A 21067-nucleotide genomic window follows, 5' to 3' on the forward strand; every position below is an offset into this window, starting at 1 on the left:
AGGACTTAATGTTCCTAATTTTAGGAAATATAATTTAGCATCAACTACTAGATACATCTTGGAGTGGTTATCTGGTAAGGAGAAATTTACTTATCTTGATCTTGAATTATTCTTAGATTCCAAAGAACATATAACATCCTCTCTTCAAAAAATCTGGTCTGACCAACATATTGATATTAAAAAAAATCCTATCTACAGAGATACGGTTATTACATGGAAGATTTTGTGTAAACAGAATAACAAACTATAACATCTCGCATTTTCTTTCCCCCCCTTTTTTTTTTTTTTTTAAAAAGGTTTTCCTAAAAAACAAAGAAATCAGTTTTCTTATAAATGGAGAAAAATTGGTATATCCCAAATTAGGCATATTGTAGATCCAGATACGGGCAATCCTTTTTCTTGGGAAGTAGTTAAAAGGTTATATAACCTTTCAGAAAGAGACAGATTAATCTATTCACAAATTAGACAAGGTTTTTCATTAATTGGAAGCAGAACTAGGTCACAATTGAAAAATAATCAATAATTCAATATTGCAATTATCCGATGACCCTGGCCTTAATAGTATTCCTTTGTTATCATCGCATTTACTTAGTAAACTTTCCAAGGTTAATGATCCATTTGTTAATTCCTCAGCCAAATGGACTTCCTTTCTGGAAACTAGTATAACATCTGAAGACCTTTTGAGGTCCTTCCAGAATTTTAATAAATATGGACATTCTGAGGGATGGAGAGATCAACATTATCGGTTTACTCATCTTGGATATGGAATACTATTCCAGAACTCTATGGACTCTCAAAGGGTTTTCTATTGTCCTAAGTGTAGAGAGCAAAATGTTGATTTTTTTCATTATATATGGTCGTGCCCATTTATTAAACAGTTTTGGGACTATGTTACCTGCTTTATTAAAAAGTCTATTAAGCTAGATATTGTATTAAATCCACATTTTGCTTTATTGGGTATGAAAGACTCCTTTTTGGAGGCAAATAATATTTCATCAACAAATTTTCCAACTGAAATATTTGATTAATGCTGGTTAGTCCTGGCAGCTTCCCGGAAATCTATTTTCTTATGTTGGATTCGGGATGATTCTCCAAAGTTGAAAGATGTACTTTCATATTTATACAATTTATGTATCCAAGAGGTCATTAGATATAGAGTGGATGAATTATCTCAGAGGAATAGGATTGAACGTAGATGGTCTTTTTATATTGCAACTCTTGATGATGCTAAAAGAAATTTCATTCACAAACTTATGGGGAAAGATGACTGAAAACTAGTTATATTATTTAAAAGCTAAGCCCTTTTACAAAATGCATTGTTTTTCTGATTTAAATCTTCTTGATTGAGTCTTCCATTTTATTTTGTAAAGCTTGAACTATATGGAAAGTGCAGGTCTATTTATATTTAAATTTGTATTTGTTTTCTTGTTCTAATGTGTATGGTTTATATTGTACAAATTCTTTTTGAATTACATATACATGATTTTGCATAGCCATACGCTTGTGATTATCAAAAAGATATGTAAATTATTTATATTTTATTGTAAACTCAATAAAAAGAATTTGAAAATAAAAGAAGGAGACGTGGGGGGAGACTGTGATAAGGAGCTGTTACGGAGAGAGGCATATTGGATAAGGAGATTAGGAACTATGTCCCCACATGGTCTTAATCATGAATATGATCTGAGCCAAATTTGTATTAAAATTGTTTTTATTAAAATAGTTTTTAAATGTGAGCTAACCTTATGTTTTACAGGTATCTTGCAAACATGTATTTTCTGCCTGGGAGCGGGTTATTACCTGGATGGGACATTCTGTTATCCAGATAAGTTACTTTAAATTCTAAAGTTACTAAAATTCATGTTTGTATGGACACGTTGTTATAATATGTGGTAACACTAGGGGGCATTATACCTCAGGGTATTTAAGGTCATAGTCATATGGTTTTTTATGCTTGACAAATAGTGGGGGTGCAACTCGAAACGTTGCATTGTGCTAATGACCTGCTATGCAAATATTTGCAGATATTAAAGATGGTTTTATTCAAACTGGAGGGCGGTCTATGGAAAAATAGTTGTGTAAAGTAATAGACTGCAGAGAAAGAATTGAAATACATTGTTAATATGAAGGTAACACGAAGGTTCATAATAATGAAACCCAACCCAATGAAACTAATTTTTTTTTTTTTTTTTTTTACTTTAGATTTTTATTAGTTTTTACATTACACATTATAAATTACGAATTACAATTTACGTAAAAAGGGGAATTCCTGTAAACAGTGGTCTAGGAATAGACATCATTTAAAAACCCACTTTTTAAAATCTAATACATGAGGGGGTAATAATAAGTGATAAAACTACCCAAAGTGCATCTAAAATTGTAAAACCCATACATTTACCAAATTTACCTTTCCTATTGTGATATTATTATGGGTAGAATATACGTGTTGCTGTATAACCTAATAACAATAGTGTTGTGAAGAATGCCCATGAAATTATATAAACCGAATGCCAGGGCTAATGTGTAATTCTGTGCCAGTATACTTTTCCCCAAGTATATCCATGTGTTGGTTAGGGCTCGTGCTAGTGTTGTACTTATTATAAAGATCTAATATCAATGCTCTTGTTAGAAATGAATGCCAATTACTTTTAAGGGCAATTATCAAGGATTTTGTGGGGAAAGTGCCAGGGAAAATTATATCTCAATACTAATAATAAAACCAGTGAATGTGATAGCCGTGATATTTGAGAAAATCTAGTATTGCTTTAGAAATAAGTGCATCTAGTGTTGCTTTAGAAATAAGTGTCAGTGTTTCCCCCCAGAATTAGTGCAAGTGCTTGGATTTAAAAATATTCTATTTCTTCCCTTTACCTACTGCCCACAAGAATAAGAATGAAACTAATGAAACTAATTTACTGTCCAATTTCATTTAAGTGAGACATAACAATTGATGAGGGTGAGAGGGGAGACAGAGAGATAGGGAACGGGAGTAATTGAAAATACTGCCAAGGATTTAGAGATTACAGTACAGGAGAAGAGGGGAGGGCAATTACCAGGAACTACAAGTCAGACAAGAAAGCAGAGACGGGCAGACTGCAGTGAGTGACCAGGAGTGAAGGAGGAACGGAGCACAGGAAGAAGAATTACATACAAGGCAAAGATAATAAAAAAAAAAAAAGAACAAAAAGAAGTAGAAGAGAAAGAGGAGTAGACTGCAAAATTAAGAGAGTGTCATTAAGCAGAGATACTCACTACTTTAATCTCCAAGATAGGAATAATGGCACACATACTGTTTCTATCATGGCTGGTGACTCTTGGGACTTGGGGACTTACAGCTATCTGTGGCCAAACAAATGATCTCCAGCACTATAATCAGACCCAGAAAGACATGGATATTGGTTCACTCCGCCGTCGACTCTCCTCTGGTACTCGTCCTTACAGCCTCTCCTTGTCTCCTCAAGACTACCACTATTCTCCCAAGCCCAAGCATCTACGTGTTTCCAGACTACTTCGGCTCCTGGGATCTTCTTTTGACCCTTTCTGGATGTCTGTGGAGCAACCTGCAGATAACGGCACAAGTCTACTTTCTACACTCAGTCAGGACATATATGATGGTGCAAGTCGGTACCGCAAAAAGCTGGCTCAGGAGGCTCAGGCTTTGGATTTTGATTCTTTACAACTGCCAACAGAGCTATCTGCAAACTCTAGCCAGCATATCCAGAATGAGATTCGGCAGTGGTTGGTGCAGAGGGCCAGCTGCCATCTCACATCATCGTGGGTTGACCTTGGAACGGTTTTCTGGCCAAGATGGGTAAGACACACAGACTGTGATGGGGCAAATACTGTCTGCTCCTGGCCACCTGGCATGGCATGCAGACAAGCACAGCTTACACAGATTAAACTGCTGGCCTGGCATTGCTGGATGAAGGACACTGGTTTGGGCTGGGCCACACAGCAATGTACCTGGAGGCAGGTACCCTACCCAGTAGTGGCAGCATGCAAGTGTACCTGTAAATGAGACTATCATATCAAAGCTACTATATACCTGCTTGTCATTAACATTCCTGTACTCACCCTCAAAAATATAATTATTTTAACAATTGTGAAATAAAATTGTTTTTATTGTATCAAAGTAATACTTAGACAACAGGGAGGCTCTTTCACAATGGACTTTGAATCTAGGAAGATGGTAATCTGGGATAGTTAGCCTGGGAAATTCAAACGTTCACAGAACTACAACTCCCAGCATCCATTGGCTAACTCAACAGTGTAGGATCTGTAGGTCTGTAGTTATATTACAGCTGGAAGGGCTTTTGCAAGTTCTTGGTGCTCCAAGGTCTGGCACAGTCCAGCAAGTCAAAATGGGTAAGTGTAGTCTGAAAATGGGGTAAAATCCAGGAAGATGGCATGGAAACACCATGACAACACAGAGAGTTGGTGGTGTTGTGGTTAGGGGAAGTTGAGTGGTGTAAAGTGGAGAGTAAAACTGTGGTTGTAGAAGGCGCATAGGTGTAGAGTGGGGCCCTAATAAAAATGAGCAATAAGATTTTGACAGACTGGTAAAAAAAGGGACAACTGCTAATTTTTGGAGGCTAAAATTAATTTGCTCTGGGACCCAGAAACATCTAATTGCATGCACGACTGGGGAAGTAAATGTGTTTTATAATAGAAATGTCTTCAGAGTGCACAACAAGTCTTAGACAGAGTTTCTAGGATAAGAGTGAAGGACATGGGGGGAACCCAAACATTTTTCTAATAAACAGGGACAATGTGACCTGTGACTGAAGGAAACTGTTAAACATGCACAGATATTGACATTCTAACACATGTAAGTTATATGTATAAATAGTGACACAGTTACACTGTCCCTGCTTGTAACAATAAATCAGCAGAAACACGGCTTCTCTCTTAATACAACACAATCACTTTGCCATGAAATTGCCCCAGGTTGTCAGATTTAAAATACATTTAAAATAGACACCAATTGTATTATTGTATGCATGTGTACAATTAGTGCAAAATCGTTCAGGTTTTCCTATGAGTTTAACAGCAAAGATTACACTCGCCTCACTCAGAAGCACAAAAACACACGGACGCGGGTTTAAAAATGACAGCAGTGACGTTTATTATTTGAACCCAGATCAATACTTAACATATTGGAAATTAATTCCATTAGGAGAGTCCTGTTGTATATAAATACTGAGGTTGCTTTTTCAATCTGTTAAATTAAGTTACTTTTGAATTCTCCTAGTACCAGTCACGTGCCTTCCGCTTCACTGGTTGGTATAGAGTTACTGTCGGCCCATTGTTGGTGGATTCAGGGTCCTGTGTTATTCAGGGTATGACGCCATGCTTGCGGCCAACCTCAGTGAACATTTGTACACAGTTATCAATGTCATCATCACTATGGGCAGTGGAAATCTGAACACGGATGCGAGCTTTGCCTTTCGGCACCACTGGGAAACTGAAGCCAATGACATAGATACCTGGAAAGCAGAATAATGTTATGTAATGTTAAAGGAGAAACAAACCCGTTTAAAAAAACCCTACCCTACATAGACCTCCTCCCTCCTTCCCCCCAGCCTAGCTGCCGCCCAGGCAAATGCCCCCAACTCGTCTTAGCCCTCCATGCAGATTCTGTCCAGCGGAGATCACGGCAGCCATCTTGTTCTCTTCAGTAATCTTCAGAAAGAGGCCGGTGAAATTGGGGCATGAACAGTTGGAGAAAATGTTTTGCAACAACTGCGCATGCGCCGAAACTCTCATTCTGAAGATTTCCATAGCGCGTGAAGATGGCACCAGTGAACTCATCTGGACAGAATCTGCATGAAGGGGTTAAGTAAAGACTAAGGGTAAGGTCACACCTGGAGATTCGAGGAGATTTAGTCGCCCCGCGACTAATCGCCTCTTCTTTGGGGTGAACTTCGGGCACTTTTTCATTATAGCAGGAAGAAAGAGTCACATAAAAGGACAGCTCTTTCCACACAAGGGTGTGTATTAGTGCATCATATAAGTGGGGAAAGGGAAGGTGGTGAATTTATAAACAAGAAAAAAAGTATATGTATGTTATAGAATGGGTAATGGTAAGCAACTTTTAATTTTTTTTTTTTTTTTTTTTATACTCTTTAAATGATTTGTCTTCTTCTGACTCGTTCCAGCTTTTAAATGGGGGTCACTGACCCCATCTTAAAACAAATGCTATGTAAGGCTGCAAATTTATTGGTATTACTCGTCTTTCTATCAAGGCCCTTTCCCATTCATATTCTAGTCTCTCAATTAGGTTGATGCACTGTTGCTAGGATATATGGACCCTAGCAACCAGATTACTAAAGCTGCAAACTGGAGAGCTGCTGAATAAAAAGCTAAATAACTCAAAAAATGTATTTATATGAAATTAAAATCAACTGCAAATTGTCTCAGAATATCAAGTTAATGGTGAACAACCCCTTATGAAAACAACAAGCACTGCAAATACATGTCAAATATCCTGTACTTTTAATAAACAAAGCATAAATGGAAGATTTAGGAAACTGGAGCAGAATGACACACTGTTTATGAGTAAGAGGGAACAGTGTGGAATAGAGTACGTTCTCCACCCTGACCTTTCACTTGTCAGTCACAATTACCAGAATCCTTAGAGAGACAGTCACAATAAAACTAGATACGTGCCCTTGGGTTCCTCTGTAGAATTTATCATATATTTATCATATAAAAAGTACAAAAAAGGATTGGACGATCGAATAAAAAAAGTTTCCTTGCATATAAACCAAGCAAACTGCATGCCACAAGAGATAATGCGCACACAAATTCACTGGCAGTTTGCCATTTTGAATGTATACTTTTCGGTTGTTCACTTAATTATACCTTTATTACTTTTCTGCCTTCTACATGTGCTCTTATCTAGTCCACAATCAGGGACTCCTACCTCTCTGCAGCAAGTCATCTGCCATCAGACTTGCCAGACGGGCATCTCCGAGCATCACAGGGCAAATGGGATGATCCTTCCCGGCAATGGTGAAACCTGCCTCTGTCATCTTAGTGCGGAATCTGCAAAGGGAGAACATTTCTTCTTTCTTGAGAAGTCCCAGTATTCAGAATGAGAGTGTATGAGTGAGTATACTGTATATATGTATTGCCCCTAAAGGAGACTCCAGGGCAATACTAGACATTCAGAGAAGACGTTAAAATGATAAAATCCTTCTGAAATTACTTATAATACACAAAAGCCATGAATATCTTGTAAATTATATCCTTATAAACGGTGAGTTCTGATGTCATCAGTTATAAACGGTAAGTTCTGATGTAATTTCTGTCACATGACTCGCTGAAATTTGTGTATTATAATAAATAAAGTACGCCCAGTTGTAAAATATGAGAATATTAGAAGTTACCCCAGAGTTCCATGACCTATATAAAAACACTCGGCCTTCGGCCTTGTGTTTTTATATGGTCATGAAACTCCTCTGTAACTTATAATATCCTTATATTTTACAAGAGGGGGTACTTTATTCACTATATATTAGATGAAGCAGTATTCATGGTCTAATACACCTCAATGTCATACTCTTAGGTCTAGAATGTTGGCTATTTCTCACCTCTTTGTCTTGGTGGCCACTGACTGCGCAATCTCATTACTTTCCATGAGAAGGTCCAGGGCTTTAGATGCGCTGCCCACAACAGCTGGTGGAAGGGTGTTTGAGAACAGGTATGGCCGAGAGCGCTGCCGAAGTAAATCAATCAAAGGCTTTGGGCCAGTAGTGTACCCACCTTGGATATAGAGGTAAAAGAGTCAGACTCATTCATTAAGGAAGAATAAACACATATTGTTACATGGTTCACATTTTAAATGGGTTGTTCACCTTTAAATTAATGTTTAATATGATGTAGAGAGTGATATTTAGGGATGCAGCGAATACAGGATTCGGCCTTTTTCAGCAGGATTCGGCCGAATCCTTCTGCCAGGCTGAACCGAATCATAATTTGCATATGCAAATTACGGGTGGGGAGAGAAATTGCGTGACTTTTTGTCAGAAAACAAGGAAGTAAAAAATGTTTTCCCCACCCCACCCATAATTTGCATATGCATTAGGGGTGGGATTCGGCCAAATCTTTCGCAAAGGATTCGGGGGTTCGGCCAAATCCAAAAATAGTGGATTCGGTGCATCCCTAGTGATAATTTAAGACAATCTGCAATTGATTTTCATTTTTTACTAGCTTTATATTCAGCAGCTCTCCGGTTTGCAATTTCAGCAATGTGGTTGCTAGGCTCAAAATTTGCCTAACAACTATGCTTTGATTTAAATAAGAGACTGAAATACAAATAGGCGAGGCCTGAATCTAAAAATAAAAAGTAGCAGTCACAATAAAATTTGTAGACTTACAGAGCATTCATTTTTGAATGGGGTCAGTGACCCCATTTGAAAGTTGGAAAGAGTCAAAAGAAGAAGGCAAATAATTCAAAAAGATAAAAAAATTTGTTTAAAATTAGCCATTCTATAACATACTAACATTGATACTGACACTAAAAATTTTAATTGTTAATCTACATCAAAAGTTACTTATAGGCCATGTTGATCGTTTTTCACTGATAGTTCTGCTTTTGTAAGTAATTGTCACTTGAAGTTCCTAAACCTGACGGTTTTGCCAACCCGACTGTCCCTTCTTAACCTGTCAGTTAGAGTTGCTAATACTGGAGCTCAAATATGGCAGCCCCCTCATAGAGGAACAGGGTAGTAATAAAGGTAATGTAAAAGCATCAGGCAAATACTTTTATGGCAAAATTATAAATAGCATTCAAAGATAATGTTATGATGGTCATTTTTTGATGTCCGTATCTCTTTAAGGTGAACCACCCCTTTAGCTGTATGAGATATAATGTCATTCTAACTCAAAACGAAAGGAGTGAAGGAAAACTAGATACGCATATTTCTGAGGTAGTATTATGTAGGCAGCGGGGAACAATGCAGGGCAGTTTAAGACACTTTCATATTAAAGCTCATCTGGCGTTGGTCTAAGGTTCTTTATGTCAATATACCCTTTATATTTTTTTTCGCTTAAGTCATCTTTGCAGACAAAGAAATTATATACAGGTATGGGAGCTGTTATCTAGACCGCTCAGGCGTTTTCTGGATAATGGATCTTCCCATAATTTGGATCTTCATACCTTAAGTCTACTATAAAATCCTGTAAACATTAAATAAACCCAATAGGCTGGTTTTTCTTCCAATAAGGATTAATTATATCTTAGTATGGATCAAGTATAAAAGGTACTGTTTTATTATTACAGAGAAAAAAGAAATCACTTTAAAAGAAATTTGGATTATTTGGATAAAATGGAGTCTGCCATTCCGTAATTCTGAGCTTTCTGGATAGCAGGTTTCCGGATAATGGATCCCATACCTGTACAATAGTCTGGTAGGTTCTCATTTGAATATCCTGCAAATAATTATAAATGTATAAAGATATCGATTTGTATTCCAAATAGATTGATACAAATTCTTTGCTGGCGTCTCAGTATCCTCAGTCTGTGTGCAGTGACTCATGGGAAGGCTTCTGTGGTGTCATTTTGTGCGAGCAAGATAAAGGGACGCCAGAAAAACAGAAGGGTGTGGCGTAAGGGGGGGAAATAGAGTACAGAATGGTTTAAGAATGCTCAAGGTACTTAGAATATCGTTATATAGGAACATATCAAAACAAATGCAACAATGAACCATACAAATGATACACTTCATTAGGATCCATCTTATACTGTTGACAGTGCATTATAATAGAACAGTTCTGCCTCATGTGGTAATTATTGAGAGAAAGCCAAAAAATGGTTAGTGGTAGAAATAACTTGGTGCCCTCTGACCTGCAGCTCCTCCCAGTGCTTTTCCAAGGGTAGAATTCACAATTGTCACTTGATCCATGACTCCGAGAAGCTCATCTGTGCCCCTGTGAGGAGTGTAAAGAAGCAAATCCTAGTTACCAACTTTTAGCCAAACATTTTTCTTGAATGTAATAAGCTACAAAAGCAAAAATACAGTAAGCTTAGTTCCTTTTCAACTCCTTACCTGCCATTTGGTCCCATAAAGCCTGTAGAGTGACACTCATCTATGAAGACTAAGGCATTGTAGCGTTTGGCCAAATCACAAATCTCACGAAGAGGTGCGATATCTCCATCCATAGAAAAGACCCCATCTGTGGCAATGAGACGCAAGCGGTGCTTCTGGATATAGGGAAGAATGGGGAAAAAAAAAAATCATCTCTATCACAAGGTAGGAATTTGTATAAAGTTGCACAAATGCAGTGATCAGCACACACATATGGAGTGCAAGCATAAAATGTGAAGGGCTCTCTTTTGTGGTGTGACTGTGCCTCTGATTCTGGTGACCTTGCGGCTGTTGCCTCTCGAGCAGGACAATATAAAACGGACATGATTCTGCAGTGCATTTTACACTGAGCTGGATCTCCATACATATATACTGTACATGGCATGTACATGCATTTTAATTTTAAGCTGATAGATTGTTAACTAATTATCCAGGACAAATGCCATGATATGTGAACCTAACTCCAAAACCATGGAAACAGCTCCTTACGCTGAATACCTTCAATGAATAGTAGTATCCCTGAATTTACTTCATCCTATTTATTTGGTCACTGTTCTATTTTTCTAATAACCTTTACTATATATAATAAACTTTACTTTCTATGTATTTCTGTTTTGTTAAAAAAATATGAATACAAACATTGTGGAAAAAGAATATGACCTTATTATAATTTGATCTAATTCTGAGGCTATAAATTGTTGGAGAGATCAGGTGTAGGCAACATGCCACCCTTTTCTTACAGCAGATTATAAGAAACATTTTTATGGTAGCAGCCCATGCCCAGGGCCAACCACATAGTACAAATGAAAGGGACCACCAAGACAGGTTATGCAAATTTACACCTGCACAATGCATTGTTCTCTTGTAGGACTAGGTCTCATTTTGGAAACTGGGGCCCATTTATTCTACCGCTAAGCTTAATAATTAATTGAATTAATAGATATCCAATGGCACTTAAACCAACATGCCTGATCTGGGTTGTCACGTGAACTCAGTCCTAAGTCCTACATCCCTTCTGGTTACAAAAGCAAGTTCGGCAAGAAAGATAGGAGAGTTACGTAGATGCGGAAGTGACGCACAATGAAATGCGCAACAGCTGTAGGATCTCACAAAAAGGGTATTTAATGACACGTGCCCGGCACTTATGCCCCTGAAGAAGCCGAATCTTCAGCGAAAAGCGTAGGACGGCTGCATAGGTGGACTGGGGTACAAGCTCCCACTCGTTCCCCACGTAGATAGGTAGAATTGGTGCTGGGGAATTGAATGGAAGGGTACTGTGGTAGACATCCTGATAACTGCATTAAGCAGTAGTTCTCTTCCTGATGCTTATAGTTTTTTATTTATATGTGTTTTAGGGACATGGTCCCACACTGCTTCCAAGCTATAGGAAGAGTGCACCGTTTTGTTTGGTAGTGTGCATACCGTTATACCTTTTTATTAACATTCATTATAAAAAGTTACGTTTTACGTTTCCTATCTGATCTCAGATCCACTGACTGGTTAGCTGGAAGCACAGTGGCATTGCATGGCCTATATGTAATGTAACCGGTGTTACTTCAAAATGAATGTATATAGTGTAAATTATTAACAAGAACCTGCGGATCCAAGTCATACACCGTACATAAATTGAAGGGACTCGCACACATATATTTATCCCTTCTGGTTACTCTAATCTGACTGCATCAAGAAAAAGCCTTCAGGATGCAGAAAGTACATAAATCTGTCTTATGACTACCTCTTGATTCCATGGTCCACCCATGTACTAAGAGAAAGGAAATGCCTGTCTGTTTGGCCATACCCACTGCTAGCACCACCAGCAGCTGCAAGGAACAAAATGACCAATGCAACAGCAGAGATAGTCTCCGATTACCTTGCAACCTCTTAAACACTTGGTACACAAACTTATGCTATGCCAGCGTTTGAACCTAATATTTTAGCCCGTCATTTGCACAAATGGAAATCTGTCACCAACAGAGAAAGGCTGATTCTTTAATGCAAATGGCAGGTTGCATGGCCTCTTCTCCCTCAGCTGATGAATGCAGGTGCAGAATATGCCTTGTATGCTATAAACCTTAGCAGCAAATGTATTTATGACACCAAGGTATTTATTTAAAGGCACCTGACAGCCCATGCCTACAGTGGCATCTAAAGGGGCAGCCCACAGGTGCTTACATATTAATAGAAAATCACACACCAACAACAACAAAAAGTAACTTGCAGCTAAATCCACATTCAGATAATGACGGCAGGTACCCCCCTCTTTCGTGATAAGCTAATGTGCAGACAGTTGGCAGCGCTAAGGGCAGCACCAGACAAACGCTGCCCTGAAGTGACCCATATGTTTGTTTTCCTGTGTAGCTTCATTATCAAGTATTGTTAATTGATTGATAATTGATAGCAGTGATTTCTCTTTTGTCACTTTTCTACTACTCCTGTGTGTCATTTATAGCCCATGGCATTTCCCATTTCCCAGACATTTTAAGTACAGTACACACAGACTTTGCACACACGTTCTCTACAGTACATGTAACTGCCTGGCTGCTAAGGTCAATTAGGAGCAACTGCAAACAGTGGCAGAATAACTGTTTACACAAGTTTGTGGGCTGATTCTATAGGGAAGGAATGCACTGCCCTGCTGTAATAGGATCACAGTGAATTACTTATGCATAATATCAGTAAACCACTGGCAAATATGGTGGGGCAATATTAATGAAGCATAATAATACTTATAATAATAGCTGATTTGTATACTGTACGGAAAAACCATGAGACACATTGGCATATGTAAGAGATTTTAAAAGGGGAACCTAAAATATTTATTAAAAAAAAACTTTGCACACAAGTACCTGTGATTGTTAATTTATGTGCCACAGTGATACATACCTGTGCATCCTTAAGCTTGGCTTCTAAATCATCTAGGTCCATGTGCTTATAGCGGTATTTATTGGCTTTGCATAGGCGGATACCATCTATGATTGAGGCATGGTTCAACTCATCGGATAACACTGCATCTTCAGGGGACAGAAGAGCCTGACAAGAGAGGGGACAACAGGTAAGTAATCAGCAGTACTAATGCTCCACCAGCCACTGAAATCCCATCTAAATACACTCATATCAGTTACCTGCCACTCAAAACTTGTAGCAAGTACATTGCATTTAAACATCATGAGGCTTAAACCAGTCCCGCTACTGATGCCCTTGCCCCCTGCATCATCCATATGAAAAAAAGAGTCTACACTGAAAAATGCTGGACATTGCCCCAATATCCTTGTGAGTTTCATTGATGATGTTTAAGTCACAAGGGTGTACATCATCGCCAGTGGCGTAACCAGGGCAGCCATCAGGGGGGGACAGGGGGGAGAGTTGTAGGGGGCCCGAGGGTAAGGGGGGCTCGCCACGCCACACTTACTTGATTAGCCGGGCCCCCCATCTTTCTGAGAGCTGCTGACTTCGGGAAGGCATGGACGTTTAAGGGACCCTGGCCACCAGTTTTCTTAAAATGGGGGGGGGCCCTGGCCACCAATTTTTTTTTTCATGTGCGGTCCAAGCCACCAATATTTTTTAATGGGGGGGGGCTTGGCCACAAATGTTTTTTTATGGGGGGCCCTGACAACCAATATCTTTTTATTTTTTATTAATATGTGGAAACCCTAGCCACCAATATTTTTTTGTTTTTGTACTGTGTGGTGGGGGGCGGACATGTGGGGTGGCAGACCTGTAGGTGGGGCTTGCGGTGGGCGCAGCCCAGGGGGCCCAGGAAATTTTGTCGTATGGGGCCCTGCAATTTCTGATGGCGGTCCTGTGCGTAACTCGAGAGCGCCGTGCTGCCCCCCTGCAAAAAAATCTTCATAGGGGCCCAGCGAACTCTGATCCCCATCCTCCCACCCGGACTCAACCCACTCTACATCGACTCCGCCCACTCCCCTCCTGGACTCCGCCCACTCTACACCCTGTGCTGACTTGCACTCTGCTTCCCCGCCGCAGATAAGGGAGGGGCTGAGGAAGGGGGATTCTTGTTAGCTATAAAGGAAGCAGCTGCAGGTTCTGCTTTCTCTAGTTACACCACTGATCATTGTTCATCTATAGAAGAAACTATATAACTGCAATCTGCAGGTTATACTACCCTTTCAAAACTGATCCGAGTGTTAGTACTACAGGTATGGGACCAGTTATCCAGAATGCTCGGGAGCTGGGGGTTTCCAGATCATGGAATTTGGATTTAGTTTGCTGCACACCCACCACTAATTTACCACCGTGTATTGTTTTAATAAAGCCGCTATTTGATATCACCACTTTGGCCTCCTGTGGATAAGTCTGTCAGCGCTGCGAGCAAGCAATATTCCTGTGCATTCAAATTATCGGACGAAGTAACCGAGGTCCCGCGATACGAGGTGAGGCACCTGGTGAGGGTGAGCTCCACCATTAACGCTTCTCTAATACAATCTAGCATGGAATTTGGATCTTCATTTCTTAAAGGAACAGTAACATCAAAAATGAAAGTGTTTTAAAGTAATAAGAATATAATGTAGTGTTGCCCTGCACTGGTAAAACTGATGTGTTTGCTTTAGAAAAACTACTATTGTTTATATAAATAAGCTGCTGTGTAGCAATGGGGGCAGCCATTCAAAGGAGAAAAGACTCAAGTTACACAGCACAAAAGCTCTGTAGAACATAATGGTGTTATCCGTTATCCACTATTTAATCTGTGGCATTTAAGCAGGCTATAGACGCACAGATCCTCGATTCGTCCGATTTTCGGATCATGTGTGGAGAGTGCCGACATTTTTCGTCCGGCGGAGATCGGTCATTTGGTCAATCGGATAGGTTTGATTTTGACCCGACCGATCCTGCCGGAGCCCATTGCACATCGTAATCGGATCGTACGGCCATATGGCCAAAGGTTCAGATTACCTCCGATATAGCCATGCTCATTAATGGCATATCGGGGAAAGATCCGATCGTTTGGCAATGTCGCCAAACGAGTGGATCTTTGCATCTATGGCCACCTTTAGTCTTTTTCAGTTTCTGCCATTGCTACACAGCAGTTGTTTATATGAACTATAGTAGTGTTTCTGAAGCAAAAACGTCAGTTTTACCAGTGTAGGGCAACACTGCATTATCTTATTACTTTAAAACACTTTCATTTATTGGTGTTACTGTTCCTTTAAGTCTACTATAAAATCTAGTTAACATTTATATAAACCCAATAGGCTGATTCTGCTTCCAATAAGGATTAATTATATCTTAGTTGGGATCGAGAAAAAGGTACTGTTTTATTATTACAGAGAAAAAGCAAATCATTTTTAAAAATGTGGATTATTTGGATAAAATGGAGTCTATGGGAGACGGCCTTTCCGTAATTCAGAGCTTTCTGGATAACGGATACCATACCTTACTGGGAAAGTAGGAACAAGATTCTTTTAGCAGAAATCTGCTCTAAGGCACCCCAGCCCAGTAACACATGATGATATGATGGGCAGAGTGAGCTGCCGGAGCAGTGCCTTCTGGGCTGGGAGATGTGCCATATTTACACATGTCATAGTACAAATAAAAACTGTACTCCAGGGATTGTGCAGCCTCAGCCACTTTTCCACACTTAAGGAACCTTGGTAGTGGGAATATTTACTATAGATCATCTTTTTAGAAGATAGGCTTCACCCACTAAATTCTCAAATGAGTGAAATTTAAAATTAGAATTAAGAACTGCCTTTTCCCTACATGTACCTTTTACGGAGGTAAAAATGAATACATATAAACATCAATAAATAGATTACCTCAAATATACCAGCATTGGCATCAAAGCAGCTAATATACAAGATGGCATCTTCTCTCTGGTGGAACCGAGCAATCTTCTCCTCTAGACTCTTATGAATGTTCTGAGTGAGGTAAACAAATTCTCCGTCAAAGTGTGTTTCAAGGTGCTACCCCATAAAAGTCCACTAAACAGTGTGTACAAATAAAGAGAAATATTCCTTTTTTTTCTAGGAGGGTAACTTCATGCCCACACACCAGAGTATATTAACCATCTTTGTATTGGGCACCTTTATCACCCTTACAGGCCTTCTCCGAACGCCATCCATCTCACCTGTGTCCCACAGATAAATCTCACTGAGCTGAGCCCGGCTCCAAACTCCTCTAGTGTCTCACATGCAGCACGGATGACCTCAGGATGACTGGAAAGGCCCAAGTAGTTGTTGGCACAGAAGTTCAAGATACCTAGAAAATATAAATACATAAGGTAAGGAGAAGGTTAACACCTGTAATGGACCAACACAACACTTAGAAGGTTATTTATCAAAATCCAAATTTTTCTGATTATTTAATAAAAAAAAAAAAAAGTCAGACCAAACTAGAATCCACAATTGATTATTAAAAAATCTCCATTTAATCGGATTCTTCTGGTCGACAATGTCGCCGAACTGCCTCTGCGCGTCTTCCCATCCGCTATAATGAAAAGTCGGCTGCGCTAAAGCACACACGGCACTGCGTTTTGAGATTGTCGCCCAGAAAAAGAGCCGATTAGTCGCCAGGCGACAAAATCTCCCAGAATATCCTAGTGTGAACTAACCCTTACAGTATATACAACCATGGAAGGTCTGAGATGGAGGATTTTCAGATTCAGACTTTTTCCATCCTCGGGGTATAGTAAATCTAGAAAAACTGGAGTTTTGTTTTCCCACTAAAAATTTGGATTTTATAGTAAAAAAAAAACTTTTCAAGTTTTTGGCATTCGGACTTTAATAAATAACCCCCTTACAATAGGTATACAGTTATGCAGAAAGTTAATAGGTTAAAGAGAAAGCACTAATGTGTATATTTACAGAAGGCTAATGGTAAACTATTCTCTATAATTAGGACGTTTGCTCATTTGATTATTAAAAATGTTCAACAATACATATTGACTTCAGTCGCGGAATTTATCATAAACTATATTTTAAGATTTTATACTAATCTGTATGTCACTATGAAGGGATGGTTTACTTGAACGGACACCTTTAATAAAATACTGATCAAACATTAGTTTATAAGGGGGGGTGTAAATTAAGATGGTTTATAGGAACCATAGTTGTCATTTACTCTAGAGATCATTCACCAACGCTGGGAAAATATGCACCTGAGTGGGCAATAGTCCGTGCCCGATTTAGTGGACGAGTGCCCGAGGGCGCACGGTCCTGTAGCGCGGCAGTTCGGTCCTACCGCCTGCCCACATACTCCCCTCCCCGCCAGCACCAGAGTGCTGGGGAGCTCTGCTCCCCGGAAAATGGCTGGGCAGCATGCCACCCCTAATATTTTTCCGCCCTCCTGTGCAGGAGGCTGTGGCTCTTCTTCAACTACCGAAGCACCATGCACTGAAATGGTCAAAGCTGCCTGATCCCCGAACCGACAGAATTGCTGGTATCTCATGCATGCATAGATAATCATACAAAACTTTAGGGGTCATTTAGGGCTATAGGGGGCTCAAGTGCAAGAGAACTAAGGGCTGCAAGTGCTCATTCTGGAAGGAGTATCATCCTCCTGCTACCTAACATAAGGTGGCCATACACGGAGAGATCCGCTCACCTCGAGCAATATCGGGCTGATCCGACCTAGGGCCCAACGATCGGATCTTAACGAACAGGAGGTCGGATCACTGGACCACATCAACGAACAGATGCGGCCGCAATCCGACGGGATTTTTAGTCCCATCTGATCGAGATCTGCCCGACTTTTGGCCAGATCTCGATCAGGGAAGCCCGTCGGGAGGCCCCCTTACACGGGCCAATAAGCTGCCGACTCGGTCTGTTGGCAGCCCGTGTATGGCCACCTATAGACAGCAATCCATTCAGGGTGCAGTCCTTAAGGTGGCCATAGACGCACCGATAATATTGTACAAACATTTTTGTACAACATCCATTGCGTGTATGGTAGGAGACGAGCCGGCAGAAGACTTGGATATCGGTCGGCTCATCAATGGGGCTGGCCAGAAAATTTTGATTGGGCACCTTTGAAGGCATCAGCCATTATTGGAGCTGAATCGTCAGATACAGAAGAATTCTATTGTTTCTACCTGTATAGCAGCTGTACACGTGTATTGAAACGAACGATTTTTCCTGGAAACATCTTTTCCATGAAAGCTCATAATTGTAACATCTATGGCCACCTTTAGGCCTGCGGCTATATGATCACACATGCACAGGCTGTCCTGGGTGTACGACAGTCAGGGAATGGGCAGAGAGTGGTGTCGCTGGTTCTACTACTACTGGCAAAAACAGCAAAAACTGACTTTAATTGCAGTGATCTGAGCATTTCAGATATGGCACTGGAATAGCTTCCTTCATGGCAAATGGTTGAGCAAGAGTCTGTGAAAGTAGCAGCCAACTAGCTTGGTGCTTTCATGAGATTCTCCCTGAGCCAAGGATACTGTAAGTCCACGTGTTAGTGGGTGGCGTCTGAGCTACGTGACAGCTGTCCTTTGGCATCATTTCAAGCCCCCAGTCAGACGGGAGGAGCAGACTAAATCCCAGGAAAAGGAAAGCAGAACCCTGTGTGTGTGTGTCAGTGGAACAGAATATGACCAGACCACAAGGTTTTGCAACAAAAGTAAATATTTACGGTATATGGAAACCCTTCCAATTACAGTATTAGTTCTGTAATAGCAATGTCACACATATGAAAAATGCTTTTAAAACTATAAGGTTTTCTCCCTCTAAACTTCCCACACATCTTTCCCTGTTCCCTTCTAATAACGTAAGATGTAAAATGATTTGCAGTTCAGTGCCATTCACAGATATATATATTTTATCCCATGCTGTGCAAGACCGTGACAGGTAAAAGCAAAGCCCTGAAAAAGGTTTTCTCTGGCGCTAATTCCAGCTGCTGGAATGCTGATTAAGGCGGTTTAACAAATAGACAAGAGTAGCAATTTACTAATGTCCACCAGAACAGGTGACCTATAACTCGAAGTTGAGGAATCCCCCAGAAATTGCAGGGGTTGTTTACAGTCAAAACATTTTAGACACTTTATGTCTAAACATAACTTTATGAACTTTATGTTTTTGTCTCTGGAGTTTTAGTGTGGCAGCTCAGTGATCCAGGTGCAGATTCTGAACGGTTACAATTTTTTACATTAGTTGATACATGTTTCTGCAGCAAATGTTGACTATTAGCAACTATTGTATCAATTCTAACAACTGCCTTTAGGGTCTGGCCACACGAGCAGATTCTGGGAGATTAGTCGCCCCAGTGACAAATCTCCTCTTCTTCGGGGCGACAATCTCCCCGAACTGCCGTCCCCTTGCCCTCCACCGGCTAAAATGAAAATTGCCCGGGCGAAGGCACACGCTGCTTCGTTTTCCGAAGCCGCCCGAAGTTTCCTCGTGAGGCAAGTTCACAAAAGGCCGTATGTGCCTTCCCCCAGGTGATTTTCATTTTAGCCGGCGGAGGACAGGGGGAAGGCAGTTCAGGGAGATTGCCGCCCTGAAGAAGAGATTTGTCACAGTGTAACACAACATATATTAATATAAACAATATAAAATGAGTAAATCATTATAATATTATACATTTTTAAAAAATGAATGAAATGAATTCCATATTACATTGGCACAAACCGACCCTAGCCTGCCCCAAAGCTGACTTCTGGCTTCCATTTATAGACCGGCGCTGACGCATCAATGATGTCACAAAAGGGGAGGGGTAATCAGGAGCGCGTCTAGAAAAAAGGAAGTCTGAAGCCAGCAGTGCAAAAGGGGGTGTGAGGTCGGCCCAAGCCTGTCTGACCTGCGGGTATCGGGCCGGCTGCACATCACTAGCACAAACTGCTCTAGAAGTGATATATCTAGTTTAAGAAATAACTTCTGGAGCAGGTTAATTGTCCTTCAATTAACTGTAAAAGGCTAGACCCACTGGTTAAACAAACATGAGTTCAATGAATAAAGCTTGTTCTGAACATCGTTTTTCTTTAAATTGAGGGCAAACACAGGGAGACTGAAGCCCATCTATGTTTGGCCCTTATGAGGTAGATCATTAGATTACCAATGTGCAGATACTTCCCCTGCTTAACGGACATGGTGTCTTTATAGTTTCCATTAAATAAGGAGGTATACTGTCCTTTAATAACCTTTTGTTTTATCGGCAGATAGAATTCTTGTTGGTGAATTGGTTTCCATGTGTATTTATGATTTCTTTTTAATATTTAGAGAAAACTAGGGGGCACAGTGGGGCAGCTTTATAGTTGAATTTAGGGTAGGACTCCACGAGCGATTTTGTCACGATCCGAGGCGCTTTGACCAAACGCATGCGAATTGTCGCATGCAACAAAAATAAGGTAAGAGATAGAATTGTCGTATGGTGTAGCAGCATTGATCTGACACGATCCGACTGTTGGATGCTGCGTCTGCATCCAACAGTCGTGACGCGTCGGATGAACGCTGCGACACAATGCGACAATTCTATCTCTCCCCTTATTTTTGTTGCATGCATTTTGTCGCAGCACGTCGGATCGCAACAAAATCGATTGTGGAGTCCTACTCTAAGTGTGCCTTTAATGGGGGTGATTTGCTGTCTCCTACTGGTTATACAAATGAAAATGCCAGTTTTGAGGGGATTGTTGCCTTAAAATATGGACTAGAGCAAATTTAACAACTGCCTGATGAAGCACTGGTGCTGCACAAGGAGCTTAGCAAGCACGTAAGCTGTAATATCTGTGGGCTTTTTTTTTTTTGCCAGTATGCTCTTTATCTGGTTAGTAATAAATGTAGTTTTTGTCACTGGATCCATTTTAATTTTCTAGACAGAAGCTCTGGTAAAAGAAAGCATGTACATAACAGAATTTATGGAACTTAACTGATTTCCAGGAAACAAATGGATGCATCAATAGAAAACAAAAGCTAGCTGTGATTCCTTTCCACTTTCCGTGTGTCTGGACTACTACCTGGTCTTTAAAGATCGGTGTTTCCTTAAGGGTGTACTAAACAAAGGCAAAATGTATTCCAACTTTA

General features: G+C 40.2%; 2 protein-coding genes across 2 annotated transcripts in view; one reads left to right on the forward strand and one right to left on the reverse strand.

Moving 5' to 3' along the window:
• Positions 1-3277: 3277 nt before the first annotated feature.
• Positions 3278-4018, forward strand: nog4.S (noggin 4 S homeolog). The gene is given in 1 exon segment (NM_001095678.1): positions 3278-4018. A coding segment is annotated over 1 exon segment (741 nt).
• A 1082-nt stretch (positions 4019-5100) lies between these two features.
• gcat.S (glycine C-acetyltransferase S homeolog) overlaps positions 5101-21067 on the reverse strand; it is a 37000-nt gene continuing 21033 nt past the window's right edge. The window contains 8 exon segments of the mRNA NM_001087332.1: positions 5101-5486; positions 6926-7047; positions 7596-7767; positions 9851-9933; positions 10053-10207; positions 12975-13121; positions 15866-15967; positions 16177-16307. Of these exon segments, the coding sequence (NP_001080801.1) occupies positions 5335-5486; positions 6926-7047; positions 7596-7767; positions 9851-9933; positions 10053-10207; positions 12975-13121; positions 15866-15967; positions 16177-16307 (1064 nt within the window). The 3' untranslated portion in view covers positions 5101-5334.

Source organism: Xenopus laevis, chromosome 4S, assembly GCF_017654675.1.
Source record: "Xenopus laevis strain J_2021 chromosome 4S, Xenopus_laevis_v10.1, whole genome shotgun sequence".
In the NCBI taxonomy this organism is placed as follows: Eukaryota; Metazoa; Chordata; class Amphibia; order Anura; family Pipidae; genus Xenopus; species Xenopus laevis.